Source organism: Polyodon spathula, chromosome 14, assembly GCF_017654505.1.
Source record: "Polyodon spathula isolate WHYD16114869_AA chromosome 14, ASM1765450v1, whole genome shotgun sequence".
NCBI classification, from domain to species: domain Eukaryota; kingdom Metazoa; phylum Chordata; class Actinopteri; order Acipenseriformes; family Polyodontidae; genus Polyodon; species Polyodon spathula.
In genome coordinates, this window is record NC_054547.1 from 30,171,046 (window position 1) to 30,192,357 (window position 21,312).

The 21,312-nt window shown below is 35.1% G+C and overlaps 1 protein-coding gene across 1 annotated transcript; it reads right to left on the reverse strand.

Annotated features, from left to right (window-relative positions):
• Nucleotides 1-378: 378 nt before the first annotated feature.
• Nucleotides 379-8,125, reverse strand: LOC121326586 (neuroligin-1). The gene is made up of 4 exons (XM_041269919.1): nt 8,101-8,125; nt 7,570-7,782; nt 2,807-3,596; nt 379-1,909 (listed from the first exon to the last, which is right to left on the reverse strand). The coding sequence occupies exons 1-4, from the start codon at nt 8,123-8,125 to the stop codon at nt 1,108-1,110; spliced, it is 1,830 nt and encodes a 609-aa protein (XP_041125853.1). The 3' UTR covers nt 379-1,107.
• Between the last annotated feature and the right edge of the window lie 13,187 nt (nt 8,126-21,312).

Genomic DNA, 21,312 nt, shown 5'->3' on the forward strand with positions numbered 1-21,312 from the left:
ATGTATCCAATCAATGAAATACTTTTTACAGCCTTGGGCAGACATAATCTTGACTAACTGCATGAAAAACAAATTGCTTTGCTACAGAATGGTGATCATGATTATTAGTAAAAAAAAAAAAAAACAAAGGCTGCAAAAAAATGGATGGAAAATTGGAGAAAACATTAAAAGAAGAAAAAACAAATACACTTTTCTGGGATTTATAACAGCTAGTGTTCACCACTATTAAAAAGTTGTACCAACACACATTGTACAAAACTAGTTCTTTTTAACCATATTCACTGAAGACCTTCTGAATTACTGTAATTACTGTACTATTTTATTTAGACCCCAACACCCCCCTCCCCTTTACCACCAACACCCCACCAAAACCTCTTTGTAGGTTGGAGGCAATCGATGAAGTATATTTCTTCAAAGAAATTCAATGGGGATGAGAATTACTTTAATTACAACTTAATCAGCAGAACAGCCACCAAGCAGATAAATTATCATGCGCATCGTGCTAAAAATATCCAATTCCCTTGTTCTCCAGCTCTCAGTATAGACAGCACTTGTGTGATGAAGCTGTATCTGCCAGAATGTCATTATCCCCTTTGTTTCGCTGGCAGATTGCAGAATTTGTGCCCAGTCAGGGCTTAAACAGCATTGGTGCTTTGTGTACATATCTAGATATGTAAATAAGTTCTATACAATAAAACTGTTCCAAAAATAAATTGGTGAAAAGAATCCGAGACTGAATGTCTCCCTTGTGCATATTTTTAGACAGTTTCCATTTTTTTCAGCTTACAATTCTCTCTATTTGCGTCACGCATGCCTACTTTCTCTGAGTTGCATTGGTTCTTGGCTTTAGAAACAATTCCAAACCTCAGTAGAAAATTATTTTTATTTCATGTTCAAATCGCTTCAAGCAACTGTTATTAGTATACTTGACAAGTGATATCCTCCATTGGAAAAGCTGGAAAAATTCCATTCTGTTTTTCAAACGTACCACATTAAGTATCCAGCAATTTTAACAAAATATCATTCCCTATCATTCTTTTCGACAGTACGAAAAAGTTGAAAATATCCACCAGAGTAGTAGTGCTCTTGTAGGTCTTTTTGTCCTGGCTATACCCTGGTTGTTGAATGTGAGTGGGGGTGAGGGTGAGGCAGGGTGTTGTTTTGTCCACCACTAAAAGTGTTAAATGTATGCAGGGACTGAATCCCAGGTATGGTGTTCGGGGTCATTAAGGGGACATCATCCGGTGACCTTCTCATGGCCAACGTGTAGTCTGGAGGACAGACAGTTCTCAGAACCACCTCATGTGGATGGATGGAGTCACACTCGTGATCCAGATCTGTATGCTTCATTTGCAAGGACATTATCTCTTCTTCTTGTGTGTGGATGAGATCATTGGTGGTGTTGCGCTGGGGACTACATCTCCGGTGTACATCGTGCCTCCTTTTGTCCTTTTTGTAATACAGCGCTGCAAAAGCCAGGATGTTTAAAAACAACAAAGATGCTCCAACGGCAATTGTCACACTCAGTTCCGTTGAGTAGTCCCTTTGGTCCACCAAGAAAGGACCTTCCAATTGATTCTGGCTACTCTGATTCTCAGTAGGAAAGGGCGTAGTCACAGGCCGCTTAGTTACTGGGATTTTATTTGGGGTCCTGGGTGTCATATCTGGTGGGACCTTCGTAGTGGTTGAAGTGAACTGGGTTACTTCATTCAGACTGTGTAGGTGAGGAACCAGCTCTAACCACAAGTTGACCTTGTTTGCTCTGTAGTGCTCCTTAACCCGGGGCTTAAGACCAATGTGGAGGTACAGCTGGTCTTTCTGCGTATACCTGGTCCATGCAACCTCTTCAAAACGATTTGGCTTTGTGTGAATGAATTTTGTATCCTGAGGTACTGGCTGATTGGGGTCACTGGAAGTTAAAGGATAGTATTGATTAATACTTTTAATTATTAGAAACAGGTCAATTATAGTATATTGTATAGTGCTTATAATCCCCAACCTCCTTTCACAGGCTATTTTCTATTTTTGTTCCTTGAGGATGTACTGTATTGACTATACTAAATACTGACAAACTCAATTTCCTCTCTTTGCTGTCCTTTGCCATGGTGTTTTATGATACTACATCAACAATGCTCCAGGGGGACTACCCTCTCAGTTGGCAGCAAAATGGTCTTATGATCCACCATGCTTTCTCAATCAAGAGCCCTCTGTAACTGTAAACATTGTAAAGCTGCAAAGTATTCTGACTGAACAATGAAAGCTGCTTCTTGGCAACTTTCTAACCCAATATGGTTTTTGCAAGACTGGCCTCAAATGATATATGTAATATATATTGCATTATAATGAATATGGTGATTGCAGCAAATTAATGGTCATCATTTATTAGATTTAATGTCTAGGCAACAAGATCCAAGTAATAACTGGATGAAATGCAATACCCAATAACATATTCACTGTAACTAATTCAGTTTGGATTGTAATAATGTACACTCTCATATCATAATAAAATATAATACAAATACAAATAACACAGCCATGCCTGATAATACCCATATTAAATAACCCATTACTTTTGTCATCCTTGTTAATGTCATGGATTTCTGCCCTTTTTTTAATATTGTAAATATTATAAATTCAAATAAAAAAGAATAACAAAGCCTATTGAATAATTAAATTTAGATGAACACATCTGTGGATAATAAAATAAACATGACTGCATGAGGGTCTCTTAATCTATTCTGCACATAAACAATAAACACAATATATATGTACAGCATGATCCAACAAAACTTAGTTTTCAACTCACCCAGTTTTTGCAAAGTTGGTCCAGTATGTCATCACCACGGCACTCAACATGACATCATTTTTTGAGAAATTGCAGGGAAACAGCTCTGTAGGACCAATCATTGGAAGCCCAAACACATATGGGATTTCATCTCCGTGAGCTGCGTCAGCCCATGCGGGCACCTGATCTGTCTGGCAGTGATGGTAGAAGGCATAAAAGTAGGTAGGAGATCCAAAGCTCGAGTGAAGGTCAGCTGTTGCCACTGCTGGTGCCACCCACTGGTGGTCGGTAAACAAAGCCAACAACGTCTTCCTTCGAGTCTCCGGATTGTGTCTGTCAGCCCAGTCAGTGTACATGAACTTAATGGTCTCCCTTAAGACATCTTTGCCATCAGGATACCCATACAAATCATCCACAAAACTGGAAACAGCATAGTCAAAATCCATGGCCCGAACTCCATTCTCATTGTCCACTATGAACTCTACAAACTTTAATCCCTCGCCTTGGTTGACGCCCAGCATGATGTCATAGTTGAGAAACTCTCCTTGCTCCATCAGGATCTGGGGGTCATCTGGTATGACGTCACCATCTATAACAGGGCCAAAGGCTATGTGGTACCTGGCTGGCTGGATGTCCTGGTCCACTAGTTCCTTGTAGGGCTTCTTTTGGAGACATTCCACCAAGTCAACGGTGTCCATGAGGTTGCAGCCCACCTTGGTGGCCAACATCCTGGCATATTTGGCAGGCTGGAAGCTGACTGCCCAGCTAGAGAGAGCAGAACCACTCTGTGCAATAGCTCTTTGAAAAAGACCTGTAGATAAACATTGAAAGAATACTTTTCTTAAACGGTTTGTAAAGTCTTCACTAAATATGACAATTACAGAACATGAAATGGTCTTTTGGGGAACACCGCGAGTATCTCATGCCTAACATACTTTTAGAAAAGCAAAGTCATGTCTACTTGGTAGAAGTTCAGCGGAAATGAACACATAAAATACAGAAGCAAACGACAGAGGAGGAGTTTTTAAACTGTAGCAGCACATAACAATGGGAATACTTTAAATATACAGTACATAAGGGATGGGTTTGAGTGATGGATATACTGGGGAAAAAGCACTGACACTTTGCAGGTGGTGTACAGTAGAACTTTTTCAATGTTGGGACCACCTTAGTTTTTGGATTTTTCCCACGGACCACTTGTCACACACTTTGAAACAAATTTTATAGATATATGTATAAGTCCCTGGGCTTGAATCTTCACTACCAATTCATCAAGGAATGTTGTCATTTTGTGCACTGAAAGTTGCTGATGGCAAAGTTCCAGTTTCTTTTGTTTAAAAAAGCAATTTTTTTCACACATTCTGCTTCGTAGATAAATAGCATCTTGATTTTGCAGGTTTACCCTCCTGACAAATAATGCACTGAGGCTTAGGTCATCCTCAAGTCCAGTAAATGTAAATACCAGTGCCTGTCCCCCTAACAGTTACCTCATGTAGCAACTTAATCTATCCATTTCTAACTTAACTTATTCCACTTACTATGTCGCCTACTTTGATCGATGTACATATAAAAAACACACCGAAATATTACATACTGCTTCAGGTGCGCTGTGATGTGTAAATTAAATGTGATTGGCGGTGCACAGTAGATAGGATTTATAGCATTTTGGTTAAATATGACATCGTCAAGAACAGACTGCAGTGTTGAGAGAATTTAGTTTTTGACATATAGTCTTGTGAAATATTAAACCTAGCTGAATAAACCCATATAATAACATGGAGCTGAAATCGATCATTCATACTGTGTTACAGTTCACAAATAAAGCAACAAATATAGCATATTTGTTTCACATTAACTTCTGTTACCATAAGCAGCAAACCTCTTCAAAAACTATTAAGGGATATTCTTATATCCCTGGCAACGCTGTAGCACATTTTATATTGTTGAAAAAGAAGTTATAAAACTCTGATTTTAATGTTGTTGTTTTTTTGTTTGTTTTAATTTAGTCATTCCAAACAAGTTAGGAATATGCCATGTAGTGCGCTATGTTTATGCAGAGTGAAAAGGCTGGAAAAGCCAGATTACATTTATTTATTTATTTATTTTCCTGAACAGTCAGCACAAGCAGTAGAATGAGCACAGATTAGAAAGATGTGCATTTTACATGAATGCTAGATGTAGATTTTTTTTTTTAACAATGCTGTTACAATGCCAAAAAAAATAAGTCTGTAATTTTGACAAGATAAATGTGCTCTCATAATGTTTAACAGTTATTTAGTTAGTAGGCTATTTGTTTCACATAAGAAAGCTGTTTCAGTTAATGGCTGCTATGAAGGCGATGCTTGGTATGGCATCAAAGGGAGCTGTAATGTTAATGTATAAACACACCCGTAATAAAATAAAACCGATAAAGGGGAATAATGCACACTACATACATATCTTATAATTATATATCATGTGGTTAAAGCTATTGTGTTGCTTAGTTATATATATATATATATATATATATATATATATATATATATATATATATATATATATATATATATATATATGAGCAGGGAGAGGGTTAATTTCCTCCCTGCTAGAGAAAAAAAAAAGTGAGAATGTAGATTCCTGTTTTGGGTTAATTGTTTAATTATTAGTTATCCCCTGCACCTGGTGTTTATGGTAAATTAGAGCCAGGTGCAGGGTATTTAAAGAGAGCAGCCAGGCTGCCCAGGGCTGCTGGTGTGTGAGGAGCCTGGTTGATGGTGATTTCAACTGAAAGGAAAAAAAGGTAGTGTGAAAAAGCCTTTTTGTGTGTTACAAGTAAACAGCTTAGCTGTCCTGTTGTAGTTAGGTTCCTGTATGTGGCAGTTAGTGGTTGTGAGAGCTAGGTGTTTGTTTTGTGTTAATTTATTTTGTTTGTGTATTAAAAATAGCGTGTGAGCGCCTTAACTTCCATTTCTGCGTGCTGGGTCATGCTTTAAAGGGGCAATGAACTGTTTGAGTGCAAGCTTGGTTACTATATATATATATATATATATATATATATATATATATTACTATATATATATATATATATATATATATATATATATATATATATATTGTAGTAGCACAAATTGTGATGGTGTAGAAATAGTTTTTTGCAAGAACTGCGGAACCAGATCTTTTGGGAGTTTTTTGTGGATGACCATAAAACATCCTTTTTCCCCAGGTAAATCCATGAACTGGACAAATACAGTGACTTTTGAACCACTGGCATATACAGTGTATACATAATGACAAACACATTGTAATATAGTTGTATAAATTATATAATCTCATTATTCTACTTTAATAATATGTGTGCTAAATGGCAATAATATGCATAAGCATAATAAAGATCCTTTTTTCCTGTGACAAATTGCATTGCCATTTAAAAAAATATATATATTTGTGGTCTTCTAAATAAAGAAAAAAACATACTGTAGTGCTGATTAAGTTGAGCTTACAATTCTATTATTGTATCTAAACATTGTATCACAGTTCTTGTATTCTATAGTAATAAAGGGTGGAAACAATTGAAGCATATTGGCATGCACTGAAACGTCTTGACACCCAGAGATGACCAACCTTACATTGTATGACCTATAAAAACAATTAGACCCAATGCAGCTGAAATATAGAACAAATCATGGACTGTTAATTTTCTAGTGGAAATCTGTTCCCCTCCATATGAGGACCCTCTTCATGATCCTTTAACAGACACTTTATTTCAATGATTTAAATGAAAGCTTTCACTGATTTAGACTACTTACAGATATTTCTGTGAAACTTCCACTTAGTTCATATATATAAAAAAAATCCTTTAAGAACAAGTTTCTCACAGAGGGCTTATACTGACATAGTATAAAGTGTTATTTGTCATTTAATTTTCAAGATTGCCAGAAAATTGCCAAGACGTTTCAGGTAACACACCAACACTGTTCCTCTATAAAGTGATCATTTAAACAAAAAATGAGATGTGGAAAAACTAATGTGTGAAGGCATACAATGACCATGCAAAAATTGGGGGGTGGGGTGCAAAAAAAAAAGTTCTAACACCCAAAATTCACAATCCTGGAGTTCTCTCTGGCTAGTCTACTTTAAAGAGGGTGATGTGAGAAAGGAGAGAGGAAACAGATGCTGACACACACAAATAATAAATACAAAAATCTGCTTATGACCTCGATGCTTTGACAATTTTGGATCGTGCATGCAAAACATTTCTTTGATGACAACAAGTGACTTCCATGCAGTTTCAGAGAAAAGATTTCTGAACCAGGCACTTGGGACTGTCAGTCTGTTTCTTCCAGAAGATGATTAGCTTTGGAATTAAAATCTGTTGTAGGACACACACATTTAGGCCTTAATGACAGCATGTTTTGATTTTTTTAGGACCATGAATGGATGCCACACCTTTTGAAACAAAGGTTTCTGCTAAAGAGGGAAGGAAAAATATTAGGGACAGTCTACATGTGTGCAGTTCGGAAGTCAACTGCACAATATTTCTAGAAAGATCTACAGGAGAGAGATCGAGAAAAAGACAAAAAAGAAAGCTTTGCCACCCAAATATCAACATGCAAAAAGAGTAAGAAAAAAAGAAAGAAAAGGAAAAATCTGGTATTAAACATCCAAATAATGCTGCTCTTTTCTGTTTTTAAATCAACATTGAAAGATATATAAAGAAGAAATATACACTGAGAGTGTCACATTTAACATTAATGGCAGGGGCATGCAGACACCAAAATTGTCAAAATTTGCAACCTGCATTATACCTTTGGTTGAATTGCTCCAACGGTTACCTTCAGAATAATGGGACAAAGTCAAGAGATTGACACAAGAGGCACCTGCCCCAGATCCGAAAACAGTTATTCGTAAAGGGTCACCACCAAAGAATGCAATGTTTTCACTTATCCAGCGCAGAGCTTGGATTTGATCAAGAAGTCCATAGTTTCCTTTAGCAGCTTGGTCACCAGTGCTTAAAAAACCTGTAATTAGAAAAAACAAAAAAGAAAAGGGGAAAAAAAAAAACAATGTTTAAAGCAACTTCTTATTTCCTATTTATATTCATCCAAGAGATGAGTAACTTCTGAATGCAATCTATGCACCGGACTGGAACTTCAATTGGAATTGGCCTCAGCTGGGTTTGGAAGTTAAAGATACAATCATCAAGATCAGTTAAGATTGGCATTCTGGTATTCTCAGTTTGATGCAACTTTAGAAAGGGTATATTTGAAAAACCTACTTACAGAAACCAATCTACATACTGTTTGCTGCAAAGATTATAAAATATTTTTTTTTCATACCATCACCTGGGTAACAATACTTCATATTGGATGAGTCACATACCAGAACAAGTATATGACAACAACCCAGAAGAATACAGTATTTGAGCAGATCCTTTTATTTAAAATGTACCATTGCTTCCATGGGCATGCCCAAATGTGTCAGGTTTCAAATGAACTCAAAGCAATACATGTGGAAGCAGAAATCCACTTTCAAATCGAACGGGTTATGTGAAAACTGTATGGAAATGTTTTAACGTCTTTAAGGATTTGTGTGTTATCATTATTCTTTAAGAGACAATTTGAGGAAATCAAACGTGAATGTGTCAGGTCAATCAATTTGATTAAACCAGACGTTAAAACTATTCACCATAATGCTTCTTTTGATTTGCTGCTCTGTCATTTATTTTGAAAAAACGCACATTTTAAAACCTTTTTAAAAAATGACTTCCATGTACAAAAAACAGTGCAGCCTACAATTTAATATGCAAAACAAACAAGCTTGTGCTTTTAATATTTGTTTTGTAACAAAAGAGGAGTTGTTACTTTATAAAGTAATCCTTTTTTAAGCTACATGCGATATAATTCATGAAATCTAATTTAAGCACAAACAACTTCAAATCTACAGCTTATGAAAAATTCACATTGAGAAAAATAAAAAGATAATTGTGTATAAATAGCGTAATCAGTGTTTCTACAAAAGCTCCACATTTGTAATAGAGTTTCTCCCTTTAAGTGAAAAAAAATATATACTGGTTTATTGCATTTCTGAAAATCTCATAATTGCAAACAGACATCACAAACATTAATATATTTTGTGTGTGGGTAGCATGATTGTTTTTAACCAAACATATCTAGAATGTTCTACTCCCATTACAAACAGCATTACATTAGCTAGCTTCAGCACTTAACATTAAGTTTTATTTGTGAAAAAAATTGTACAGCAGATACAGAATACATGCTATGGGTGTAAAAGGAAAGTCATGTGTTCCCATTGATCATAAAGACAATAGTTGAGAGGTTTACAAGAAACACCTGCAGGGTCTTGAAATAATAATACAAAAAAATGAAACCCAAGTATATTAGCTTGTATGAGTTATTAGGATATTGGGATAGTTATTAGTTAAAAGGCTTTCACAGATTTTAAAGTGGTGATGCAAGCTTGGTTTCTGAATACAGATAAGTAGGGTCTTGAAATAATAATACAAAAAAATGAAACCCAAGTATATTAGCTTGTATGAGTTATTAGGATATTGGGATAGTTATTAGTTAAAAGGCTTTCACAGATTTTAAAGTGGTGATGCAAGCTTGGTTTCTGAATACAGATAAGTAGCAAAACTGCAATAATCAGATTTACACAAGGCAGCACCTACAAATATACTTTAGGAACAAAAATATATGGATTAACATAATCTTACAAAGGTGATAAGATTAAATAAGTAAAATAAGGAACTGTAACTTAAAATTCAATGAAAAGCCAGAGATAAAGGGCTCAATTTTCCCAAGGTATCTACATAGTTGTTGCCTCTCTGACTTCAGTAAGTAATTGGCTCGACTGCATACATGTGAAGGGTACTGGGACATTTTGCCATATGTTTCTGTACACTGAAAATATGAAGCATGTATCTCAAAGAGGCAGCAGCTTCAGATTTACAGTATAACACATACAGCTTAAGTATCACTAGCATGCAGATGCTTAATAAATTTTAGATGCCACAATGTAGTCAACTCATCACTAACTGCACAGAACTTTTGCAGATAGAGCTGATAGGAACTAAATTAGTTTTTGTAGTATCATGAAAGCCAGCTACAAACACATTTTAAAAGCTAAATAACCAATTTAAAGGTCTCCCAGCCACAGAAACTTCAATCCTTCATACACTGCTACACCTGTTCAATAGCTCACAGTTGTATAAATGGATACTGTATAATACATAGAGTAGCAACGTGTAACACTGTAAAGATCCCTGCTTATAAATTAAACCATTACCAGCCCCCGCCCTGCCTTGTGGGTAATGAGTTTTAACATTATTCGGCAGGTAATTGCATGTCACTGCAAGGTTGTTTGCGACTCTCTAAGCAAGAAAGCAAGAAAATAACTAATATAGTTTGTTTAAGGAACCTGCAAAGCCACCTCAGTTAATTGCAAACAAGATCATGCCAGCTTCATCTTAAGCAATTTCACATTGGTGCTCTTCAATTAAGAAATAATAAGACTGCAAAGTAATTTATACTCGTAGATTTGATGTCGTCTGTGACAAATTGCTGATTAACTGAAAGTGGGCCTCTGGAGCGCCAGCAGAGACATTTAATGGCAGTCAACTTTGACTTCCATTCTAAAATGGCCATTACATTAGAATTCACCTTCTAAATCAGAAGCATGCATGTATGCGTACACGTACCAATTTTTAAGACCGTCTTTCAAATGGCTTGTTTCGTTGATAACTGCAGTCTCTCTGATAACAACAATATCTAAAAAGAATCAGTCATTAGAGCCAGCTGGGTCTCTGGGACACCTGTATTTCATCACATTTGTGAAGCCCTATGAGGCAGCTGCACCAGGACTGCGTATTGTCAGTTAAAAGCAGTTCTGCATCAATGCAGCCCTCAGTTACAAAAAAACCTGTGCTGTTGGGGGCAAAGCAACACATTACCCTGAGGTAAACAATTACAGCTACAAGTAGTTCTTTTTTAAGGCCAATTTGTATTCTTATTTCTTAAATTTCATTTTTAAGCAGAAAATAAATACATCAATACATAATTATACAAAAAAAAGCCATTATTATACAAAATGTTACACTCTGTATTTGAATGTGTATGACATTGCTGACCTGTTATCTCACTGAGATATTGACTAAAACCAGTGTGTGTGTGTGTGTGTGTGTGTGTGTGTGTAGTTACACACACACACACCTGGAAGCAATTGTAAATTAAATCCAGGTGCAGGGTATTTAAGAGGTGCAGCCAGTCTCTTCAGTATTGCTGACTAGAAGGAAGCAGGAGGTGTACCCTGCTGCCGAGCCATCACGAAAAGGTACTGTGTTCCTTTTGTGTGATGTAAAGAAAACTGTGTGTTTTCAGCCGGTAAACAGTTTAGCTGTCCGGCTTATTTAGAGTAGGTTCCTGTTTTTCTTTAGTTAGTGCTCAAAAGAGCAATGTGTTTGTTTTCATTTTCTCTTAGTTTTTCTTATTAAAAAATTGCTCATCCGAGCTTTAAACCTTTAAACTTGTGTCTGGGTCTATATTTTAAAGGGCTAAATGAACCTGAGTCGTAAGGCTCGCTTATAGTGTGTGTATGTATGTGTGTGTGTGTGTGTGTATATAATTGTAATATGTAACATAGCATATAATGATATACTATATCCTATATATATAGATATATATATAGTTCATATGTATTATATATATATATATCTGGGATATGATACATCATGGAGTGTCTGGGAATGTAGTTTATTGGTGTCCACTGCCCACTGTTAATCAACCATTAAAAAATACAAATCCCATACCCCGCCAATTTCACTGATTTATCACTGTGATGGCTATGCGTTTCCAGATAGTTTGAAACCAAGATGAGGAAAACATCAAATTATTTTAATGTCATTGGAGAAGTTTCAAAAGAAAACCACGATGATCAAAATTCTGATATATTGGCGTCTTTACAAGAAGTGAGAAATCAAGGTAGTATTTCCAGTAGAGAAAGTTTACACAGGTCTACCTGTCTGCAGACTAAATATATGTGACCCGTGGTTTTCACAAATTTAACGAAATAAAACAAAATGCAAATATAAAAAGAAATCATTATAAAAAAAAAACATAGAATAACATTTTTAAATTGGGAGGTTTTATACAGAAAATACTTTAAATAAAAACTCACAATCGTAGTTGTCAAGGCTCAGCCGTTACCATAGACACAGTCTGACTGAAGGGAAACGGAAGCTCTGACTAGCGCCATCACAGATGTATAATTTGAAGTGAGCAGTTTGGGAATTTAAATTGTGATGGAAGAGAAGAGAAGTTAATTTTTAAAAAGCATAAACTGCACATAACAATTAAGCAACCCTGCAAACAATTTGAACATGAGGGAATGTATGCAGCTGACGGGGACAAAATAAGGATCTGCAGACTTTTGCTTATTGTTTAAATACTGAGAAACCCCAAGCTTGTTCTATGCTGTTTCAGTGCAATGGGATTGAAATAAAAATCGATATTCGTTTTTTTTTTTTTTTTTTTTAAAGGTTAGATTTCTGTTTCTGTATGGCAAAAAAAAAAGTGTGTGTGTATATTATATATATATATATATATAGATATATATATAGTATATATAGACATGGTACCCATCATAAATGACATTTTTTATAGTATTTGGGATTGCAAAACCGTTTTTTAGTTATTTTACTGTAAATAGGTATATAAAAACCGTGGGTAAAATATATATCTATATCTATATATATATCTATATATATATATATATTATATTTCTATTTTGGTTGACTAGGCTTAAGGTCAAGTAGACTATATACAACACTACAGGTAAACCGCATTAGGAAGCCCAGTTATCCAGCACCACATTCCAATTTTACACATGCTTTGTATATTTTGTGTCTCTCTCTCTCTCTCAGCTGGGGAAATACATTTCCTTGTGTGAAGCAGGTTTTTCGTATTTAACTACAACAAACTGGATTGAGGTCACCATAACTCATTTCATGTACAGCTAGGAAGCCATCCGAATTAAATGCGTTTGAAATGCGTCCATGAATATTTCAGGTCTCAATCTGAAAACTTGCACCTGCTACCTTTTCAATCACTTGACTGAGTTAAGATTGGGAAAGTACAGGTGGTAAGCTGTTTCATTTCTTAACCCCCTATCTTCACCCCCAACACCTTCAAGAAATCCCAATCGTTCCTGTTTTGTGCAGCTTTCGGATGAGGTCTTTTTTGGTAATCTTGTCTACTTTGGTTCAAAAATGATATCTGTGTTTACTTAATGGATTTGAAATTAACCAAACTGTTACCAGAAATAAGCACCCAAGGACCAACATGATGATATGATATTGACCTTTGACCTGTTTAACGTCACGCTGCAGATTAGATTCCATACTGCACATTGAACCAGCCACAATCTGATACTGAAATGAACTTTTACAGCCTAGTTTGACGGTGCAGACAGGTGGTGCATGGTTTTAACAAGAGACTTTTTTGTTTTGATATGTCTACGCATGATGGTCACTTCCCTACTGTAGCTGCAGATGTAGGATTTTAATAATGAACAGTGTTGCCACAAGCAACCAGTGTACAAGTAGTCTTTACAGTCTTTACTATGTAACGTTATACTATTCCTCAAGTACTGTATTGATTCATCAACATAGGAACACTTGCATTAATTTCAACTGAAGTATCACTATTTAATTACGTAGCTACATATAAACCCCTGCATTATGAAACAATCATTATACCACTTTGAGAGTAAAACTGATGAGGGAGTCCAGTTTGAGAACATACAAAACATTTCATAAAAGAAGCTTGAATAATAGTCAGGCTTACAATGTGTCTCTGTGGTTACACAAACTGTTTTACTGCTGTTGGAAAATAGATGCAGACCTAACCTAATACTACTGCCTTCAATTTGATGTCAAACCACACAAAAACAACATATTCACTATAGTATAAACACAGTACCTATAAAATGCATACTATTGATCAGAATCAATTCGGAGAGCAAAGACATTCATTCATCTCCAAATCTCTATCACTAGACTTGTTTTCAATTAGTCTTTTTAGACAATGGGACACAATGGATTTTTTTGTTTAGCCTCCTTGCCTAGCATTATCTTCAACGACATCCATGTAGTTACAGGTAATAACACCGGCTTCTCACCAGCCTAATTACTTATTGTTTTTTTTTTTTAATCGGGAAACTGAGCAAAAACATTAATGTGCAGTCATAGAAGCTTTTTCTTTCATGATGTTTGATAGGCTTCCTAACAATTTGTGGCTGAGTCCACTGCATAAGGGAATTGTTAAACAAATTATATATAAAAAAAAAAATAATCTACTGATTTGATGTACAAATATATTTGAACCATTGACACAAAAGGCAAAAGTCAGCATTATCTCTGATTCCTGTTTTGTAACACTGTCTGACCAGTAATTCTTTATTCAAGTAATTACTGCATGGGATAGTGCAACCTGCAGAGAAAACAATTTTACCATAGAGCAGCATTGCTGTTCAAGATCTGAACTGACTGCTTGCCATTTAATTGATAACACACCCCCCCCCCCCCCCCCCCCCCCCCCCCCCCCCCCATTGTGTCCAGCCCGGAAGGACTAATGCATGATAATTCAAACTCTTGCTTCACACTTATTCCGCTTGGGTAACTATATAATATACTTATCTGTAAAAAGATCTGAAAGCTACCTGATAAGCACGATTCAACTGCTCTTCAGAGACCTTCTCACACAGTACTATTTCATAAGTAAATTATACAGCACAACCTATTCCTGGTTGTAGCCATGCATTTGTACTATATTACTGAAAAACAAGCAAAGCAACTTACTGTTTTGGAACTAACATACAAATGCATGTCTCTGTATTCTGGTTCGCTGACTCTAAACCGGAGTACTGCAGTCTGTAAAAATAAGTTTGTGTTTACCGCCTGTTTCATTTTCTGATACTGATACTGTGAATAGTTTGTTTGCATGGGGAAAAAAAAAATCTATAAACCATTCAAAGTATAGTAATCACACAAGCACAATAATATTATCTTATAACTTAACGTTTTAAAATGACTTGACATCAATAGCAAGACATATTCATGTTACAAAGTTCCTTTATAAGCTTTCCTATAACATAGCAAAAGAGATCATGAAGTGTATACCGTTCAGTATATTATATATTTTTTTCTAAATAAAATCACAAATCTGTTTACTCAATGAGACAAAAATAACACATTTTCATTGCTTCCAGATGCCTATATTTACTTCTTTGAAAATGGGAAGTCATTGCCCAAGCTGAATCACAAAGTCAAGCATATTTTCAGTGTGGGCTGCTAACAAATTACTTGTTTAAGAGAAAAAAAAAAAAAAAAAAAACAAAAAACACCTGACATGCAGCTACTGAAAACAAAAGTACTATCGCACTGTTATTAACTTTTTGTTTGCCAAGTTCTGAACTTTGGAAATAAATTGTTGTATAGACAAAGACCAAACTTCAAGACTGCATTCCTTTTTTTTTTTTATATATATACATTTCATATACATATAAGCTGTAGACATCAGGTTTAGGTAGCATTTTAAAGAAAACATTCTACATTTGTATTCACTTCCAACCAAACTCATTGTTTTTTGTTTTGTTTTGTGCAATAATCTGCATTCTTCATCATTTCTACATATGGCTGGTGGTATGCATTGAGAATCATTTAGCTTAAAGCTTGACATGAATGATTATCACAGAATTCCGCTTGGAATATGGCAACATCAAATACCAGCCATGACAACATTCAATTCTCACCTCTCTTCACTAAGCTGCTATCGTATGCCTCAATAGGTACAAAACACAGCGAGAAATTACATCAAGAAAAGGTCATTAATTGTTGAATAACAAGCATCTAATTTGCTAATTTACAGTCAATTAAAAAAAGCTAATGTAGTGTTCATTTACAAGGAAGAACAAAGCATGGTAATAATGGTGACACAAGCCCTATTTAATAGTTTTAATTCTACTAGGGTAAAGACATATTTTAAAAGCTGTTTCTGGTAATTCTATGTTTTCATCATGGCCTGCCTTTAGTACACAAGAAATATGACTGGAAATCAGTCTGCCAAGTTTTTTTTCTTTTTTTTTTTTTTTTTTTTTTTTTTTTTTTTTTTTTAAATGAAAATACATTTCAACACAAAAGTTTACAGGCTTAAACAAATTGAAAAACAAAAACGGCTGCTTTCAATGAAAACGAAATGCTAGTTTTGGTTGGAATTCAATTCACCTTAGTCATAGGACTAAAGTTAAGAATATATTAGAAGCATTTGATATAAACTAATCTTTGTCAGGAAGAACGGTAAAAAGTTCCCCATTTGTCAAAATTATATACAACTGTGTGTGGTGGTAGGGTCTGAGTGCAAGGAAGGCAAGTAATGAACATTAACTTATTTAAAGACTAATATATTAGAAATTAAATATTAATAATGGCCTAAGAAATAAAGAGACCTTCTTTATACCGAACCGGTACTGTGAATAACTAGCTCCTGCTGGCACCTTCCTCTCTGATGAATTCAAATCCTTCTTTAATGAACCCCTGTGGTTCGGAAAATGATGTCCTCAGGCAGGTATTCCGGACAGATTCACAGGGTCCCGAAAAATAATATCTTTGAAGATGCATTCATCTGCATTTTAATACTTAAGCAGCAGCAGAAAGGTCAGACCATTGGAGAGTAAGTGGGAGAAAATGCATGGAGGCTGTGTTTAAGATAGCTTTCAGAATTATTTAAGATTTACTATATTCCTGGGGTTATATTTAATGAAAACGATTCATCATACAGGTATTAAAAAAAGCAGGACATGTTCGACTGTATTCTTTACTGAGGTCTCGCATTTAATCAAGATCACATTTGAAAAATTGTAGGATCTTTTTTTAATGATTGCAAATATATGCTTGTAAGAACATGTGGGTACAAATAGCCCAGTGGTTACAATAAACAATTCCCTTTAATTTCATATCCTTTCCAACCCTACTCTACATAGAATATACGGGTACTGATTGACTGGCCACACGGTTATACCAATTTAATTACCTCATAGGACATCTAATGGTTTGACACAATGAAGCACAAACTGAATATGTATGCAGACTTCCTATTTTTATTCATGTGTTACTGGTTTAAATGCCTACTATTGCAACTCTGCCAATCAAATTTAAATGATATGTGACTAATACCACCTTTGGCCACCTTGTACAAGGACATGTACTGTATATGGGTATGACTATCCTTTTTAAAAGGCAAATCAATACTCTTACAGCTGTGTACTGTACCAACACATTTGGTGGTTATCGTAGTTTTACAATGTATGAATATGACATGTCTTATTAACACACGCATACATATACTTTAATTTGGGTAATGTAACTGACAAATATACGGTAGAAATGACCTTTTGAATATGTCAAAGTTGTTTTTATGTTTACCTTCAAATATTGTTATTTTCTTTGTGTATTTTTAAATGTGTTAGACATCAATAAAAAAAAAACAGCTTCACATGTGTAAGTTACGTGATCGGCATCATTCAGTCTGCAGTGTAGAAGTATTGAAGAGCAATCCACTGTTTGTACAAACATTAACGCCCTCCATATTTTGTAATTGGTTAACCTCCCAACCCAATAACTGCCAGCCCCCTGAAAAGTTACCTTAATACTGAAAACACAACCGGTGACTTTTATAATTGCAGCAGAGGGCAGACTTGCAATTTTCCATACCATGCATTTCTTAATCCCTCATTTGTTACGATGTGCAACATCAAATTTTAATCTGTCATTTGTTGTTTCCTCCCTTATTATGCCCAAATGGTTGACACACTTTGAGTAATAGTTTTTCTCTGACAAATTAATTATTGTTTGATATATTGCATTAGAGCATTAGTGTAATCTTCATGACAGGATTCGCTACTATGCAGTAAATTAGAATCTTCATCAAAAAATATAGGAAACCGCTACCATAATGAAGATTATTGACCCAGACATGGAGATATAAAAATTAGGAAATACATTTACTATGGGACTGGCATCAACATCTCATTTGTAAGTTTATTTGTCAATATGATCTATTTACAAGCTTTCTCGGGAAGCTTATAAACTTTTAACAGTCACTAGGTTCTTAATTGTATGATTTTGCACAAGTGATAATGGGCCCTAGGTATGGGCATTCACAGAATTAATTAATTCGAATTAAGGTGGTTTTGTATCACATAATTATTATTACATTTCTAAGCCTCATTTACATTTACAACTTCGACTTAAGCCACCATAGGTCTGGATGGCAGCAGAGATTCATATCATTTTCAGGCTGTGTTTACACTTGTCTATCTTTAATTCAAGAGCACAGACTGTGGAATTTACGTTAGCTACTGTCTCCACACCTATAGAATTACTTCAATCACACAAGAACGTGTAGGAATAAAAGTTGAAAAAAGCAGTTATAAAGTGTGCTTTATCAACTTGAAACAATTATAAATATACTTTGCAAAGAAAAACAACCACATCAAAGTAGAGCAGGAAGTGTAAACTGTAATACAAAATATGTCACCTGCTGACATATTGCAGTAACAAAGTGCATGTTAAACACACTGCTCCAACCTAGCTGAACTATTCAAAACAAACAAACACAAACTTAAACACATGATACTATGACAGTCATCACACAGAGGTTTTTGTGCCTCAGAGCCAGAGCACTAACGCACCTAACTAGAGGTACGGTATTACAATCCTGTAAATGGCCAGCAGGAAGCTATTTAATTATACTCTTAAGCATAACTTAGTGAGTTGGGTTAAAAGTACAAAAATGATTTTATTGTAGGGTACATGAAAACAAGTTTCTTGATTAAACATGTTATTTATAATGAATAACTATATTAGCAGTATATAATAATACTATTATTTATTTATTTAGCAGACACCTTTATCCAGGGCAAGTTACAGAGGCTAAGCTGTCAACTATGTAACAATCACTGTTGCAGGGTCATTAGAACAGAACCTTGGTTTCACCCCTCATGAGGTTAAGTGACTTGCTTAAGGTTACCCAGTGAGTCAGTAGATGAGCTGGGATTTAAAGCCAGGAACCTCCTGGTTCCAAACCTTTTTTTTTTTTTTTTTTTTTTAACCACTTGACCACACAACCTCCACAGAATATAAAAATGAACAGAAAAAAACAAAAAAACAAAACAGAAACAAAACAAAAACATTTTCAACTTAAGTGGTCTGCTTCATCATACATCAAACAAAGCAAGAAAAAGGTATTCACAGTTGGGCATGGGGCAAGGAATTTGATTTAATACACTGCTTCAAGCAAATGCATTTAAAATTAGATGATGTAAATGCAATGCACAAAAAATAACTTTGGTAAAGGCAACAAAAGTACAGCATGAATACAAATGTATTTACCTTTGTATACTATGTTGCCCTTTGTGAAAGAGAGAATGCTTTAAGTTGCTTGCAGACCCATACAAGAATAATAAGCAAAAGCACAAAATAGCCCCTCTTATTAATGCATTATGTCATAATAGTTTATGTAAATGCTGTTTAGCTAGAGCAACCTGATTTTCAAGAAACACACCACCAGTATTCACAAAATTCTACTTTCTCATTGTATAATTAAAAAAATAAATAAATGAATAAATAAAATACACTATCTGCTGTCAAATTTAAAATATTTATTTAATTATTTCACATCGAGAATACAATCCGTGCTTTATAATCTGTGAAATGTAAGACATTTCTACACCAAGCTTCCTGAAAAGCAGTGTGCTGTGAACTCTTGAGAGCTTGCATTGTTTAAGACTCCCACAGAACTACAGATCTGAGAGCAGCCTGGCGTTTCACCATGTTACATTTACAGAAATTTGCTATCAATGCAGTTTTATTTTTTTAAAACATCAAATACTAATATTTTTGTATTACCAGTAAAAGCACCATCTTTAGGTCGTCCCCTTCCTACCTTAAAAATGTCAGGCTAAAACATTTAACGTGAAGACCATCCATGCAAAATGTCGTGCCAGTCCATTTAACAGGGTCGAAGTTCAAAAATTGGTGTTTAACAATACAGCCTACTCAACCCTAAATGTGGTGGTACCATGCCACCATAATTAACCGTTCAATTTATACTGTAATACCCGACACACTCAGTTACATTTAGAGTAGCATTTAATCTGAGAGTAGAAGTGCAGCAAAGCAGTTTACATTTTTATAAATGCTGCAGAAAGATAATAATAGCATATATATATATATATATATATATATATATATATATATATATATATATATATATATATATATATATATAATGTGTGCACATAAATCAGCTAAAACAACATCTGATGAAAACGAATACTGTAAATGTGCCTCCATATTGACTACGTTATCAAATTCAGACTAAAGAAGGTCAACAAATACAGAGTAAAATTGTTATTTAATAAGGTACCTGGTCTGCCCCACTTTTCAGCAGGATAGTCAGCTTGTTATCCCCCCAGTCTCCCCTGCAGACCCCCATGGCCCTAGGGGTATAGTAAGATGAGATCCAGTACAACAAACAACTCAAAGTTTGTAAGACGCATCAGAAACAAAGTCTGTGAGTGACAGAGCAACATGTTATCAAGACAGTGGCTCATTTTGTGATTTAGTTTGGTATATTCATAAGCCACTTTTTTTTTGGCATTATACACATAAAAACCTGACTATACCTTTTTAAGGGAAACAGTGTATGTAGCTATTTTGTTAAATAATAACATTATTTGAACACTACCTCACAGTGCATTCAATGACCAAAAAGACAGCAACAGTACAGCCTCTGTTTAAATGCTGTAAACAGATAGCATGAACAGAAGATTTTATATAATGTATTTATTCATGGAAGCCTGATTCAAGTGCCCCTGTCAGCAAAAAGCATTATTTATATCATTTTATCACTTACCAAGTTCTTTCAAGACGTGACACTTTGCCACCCACAAAAAAAGCAGCATTCTGAAGACTACACAGCTGGCTATATTTTAAAAACGGTACCAGAAAACAGACAGCATTTAAAATGCAGATTGCCTGTTTATATATCTTTTTTTTGTATCATTTTTTCCATTGTCATTTAAAAGGGAAAGGCAGTTTATTTGTTTTGTTATTTTTTTAAAGAAGCCCCTCTTATTGGGACATAGAAACAGGACAGAACTCCTAAAAGTGCATTTCGTGTTTAGTTATTGTCTCTGCTACAAAATAGCGAGGATGAATCCTCAGCAACTTCTTCTTAATTTTACCAGTGTTGTACTGCAGCATTTAAAAATTCATGCCATCAAGGGACTTACCTCAAAGGGTGAAGACTTACTGGAAAATTCCAAAATACTGCAGGCTGATTAAAAATTTAAACAAAGCAAGAACCTCTTCAGGGACCAGCTGTCAAACTTGTCTTGAAATGTAGAGAAGCGCAAACAGTGTGCATTGCAGTGCACAGAAAGCCATGGCTTTAAAAGGGAACAGTGTTTTTTTT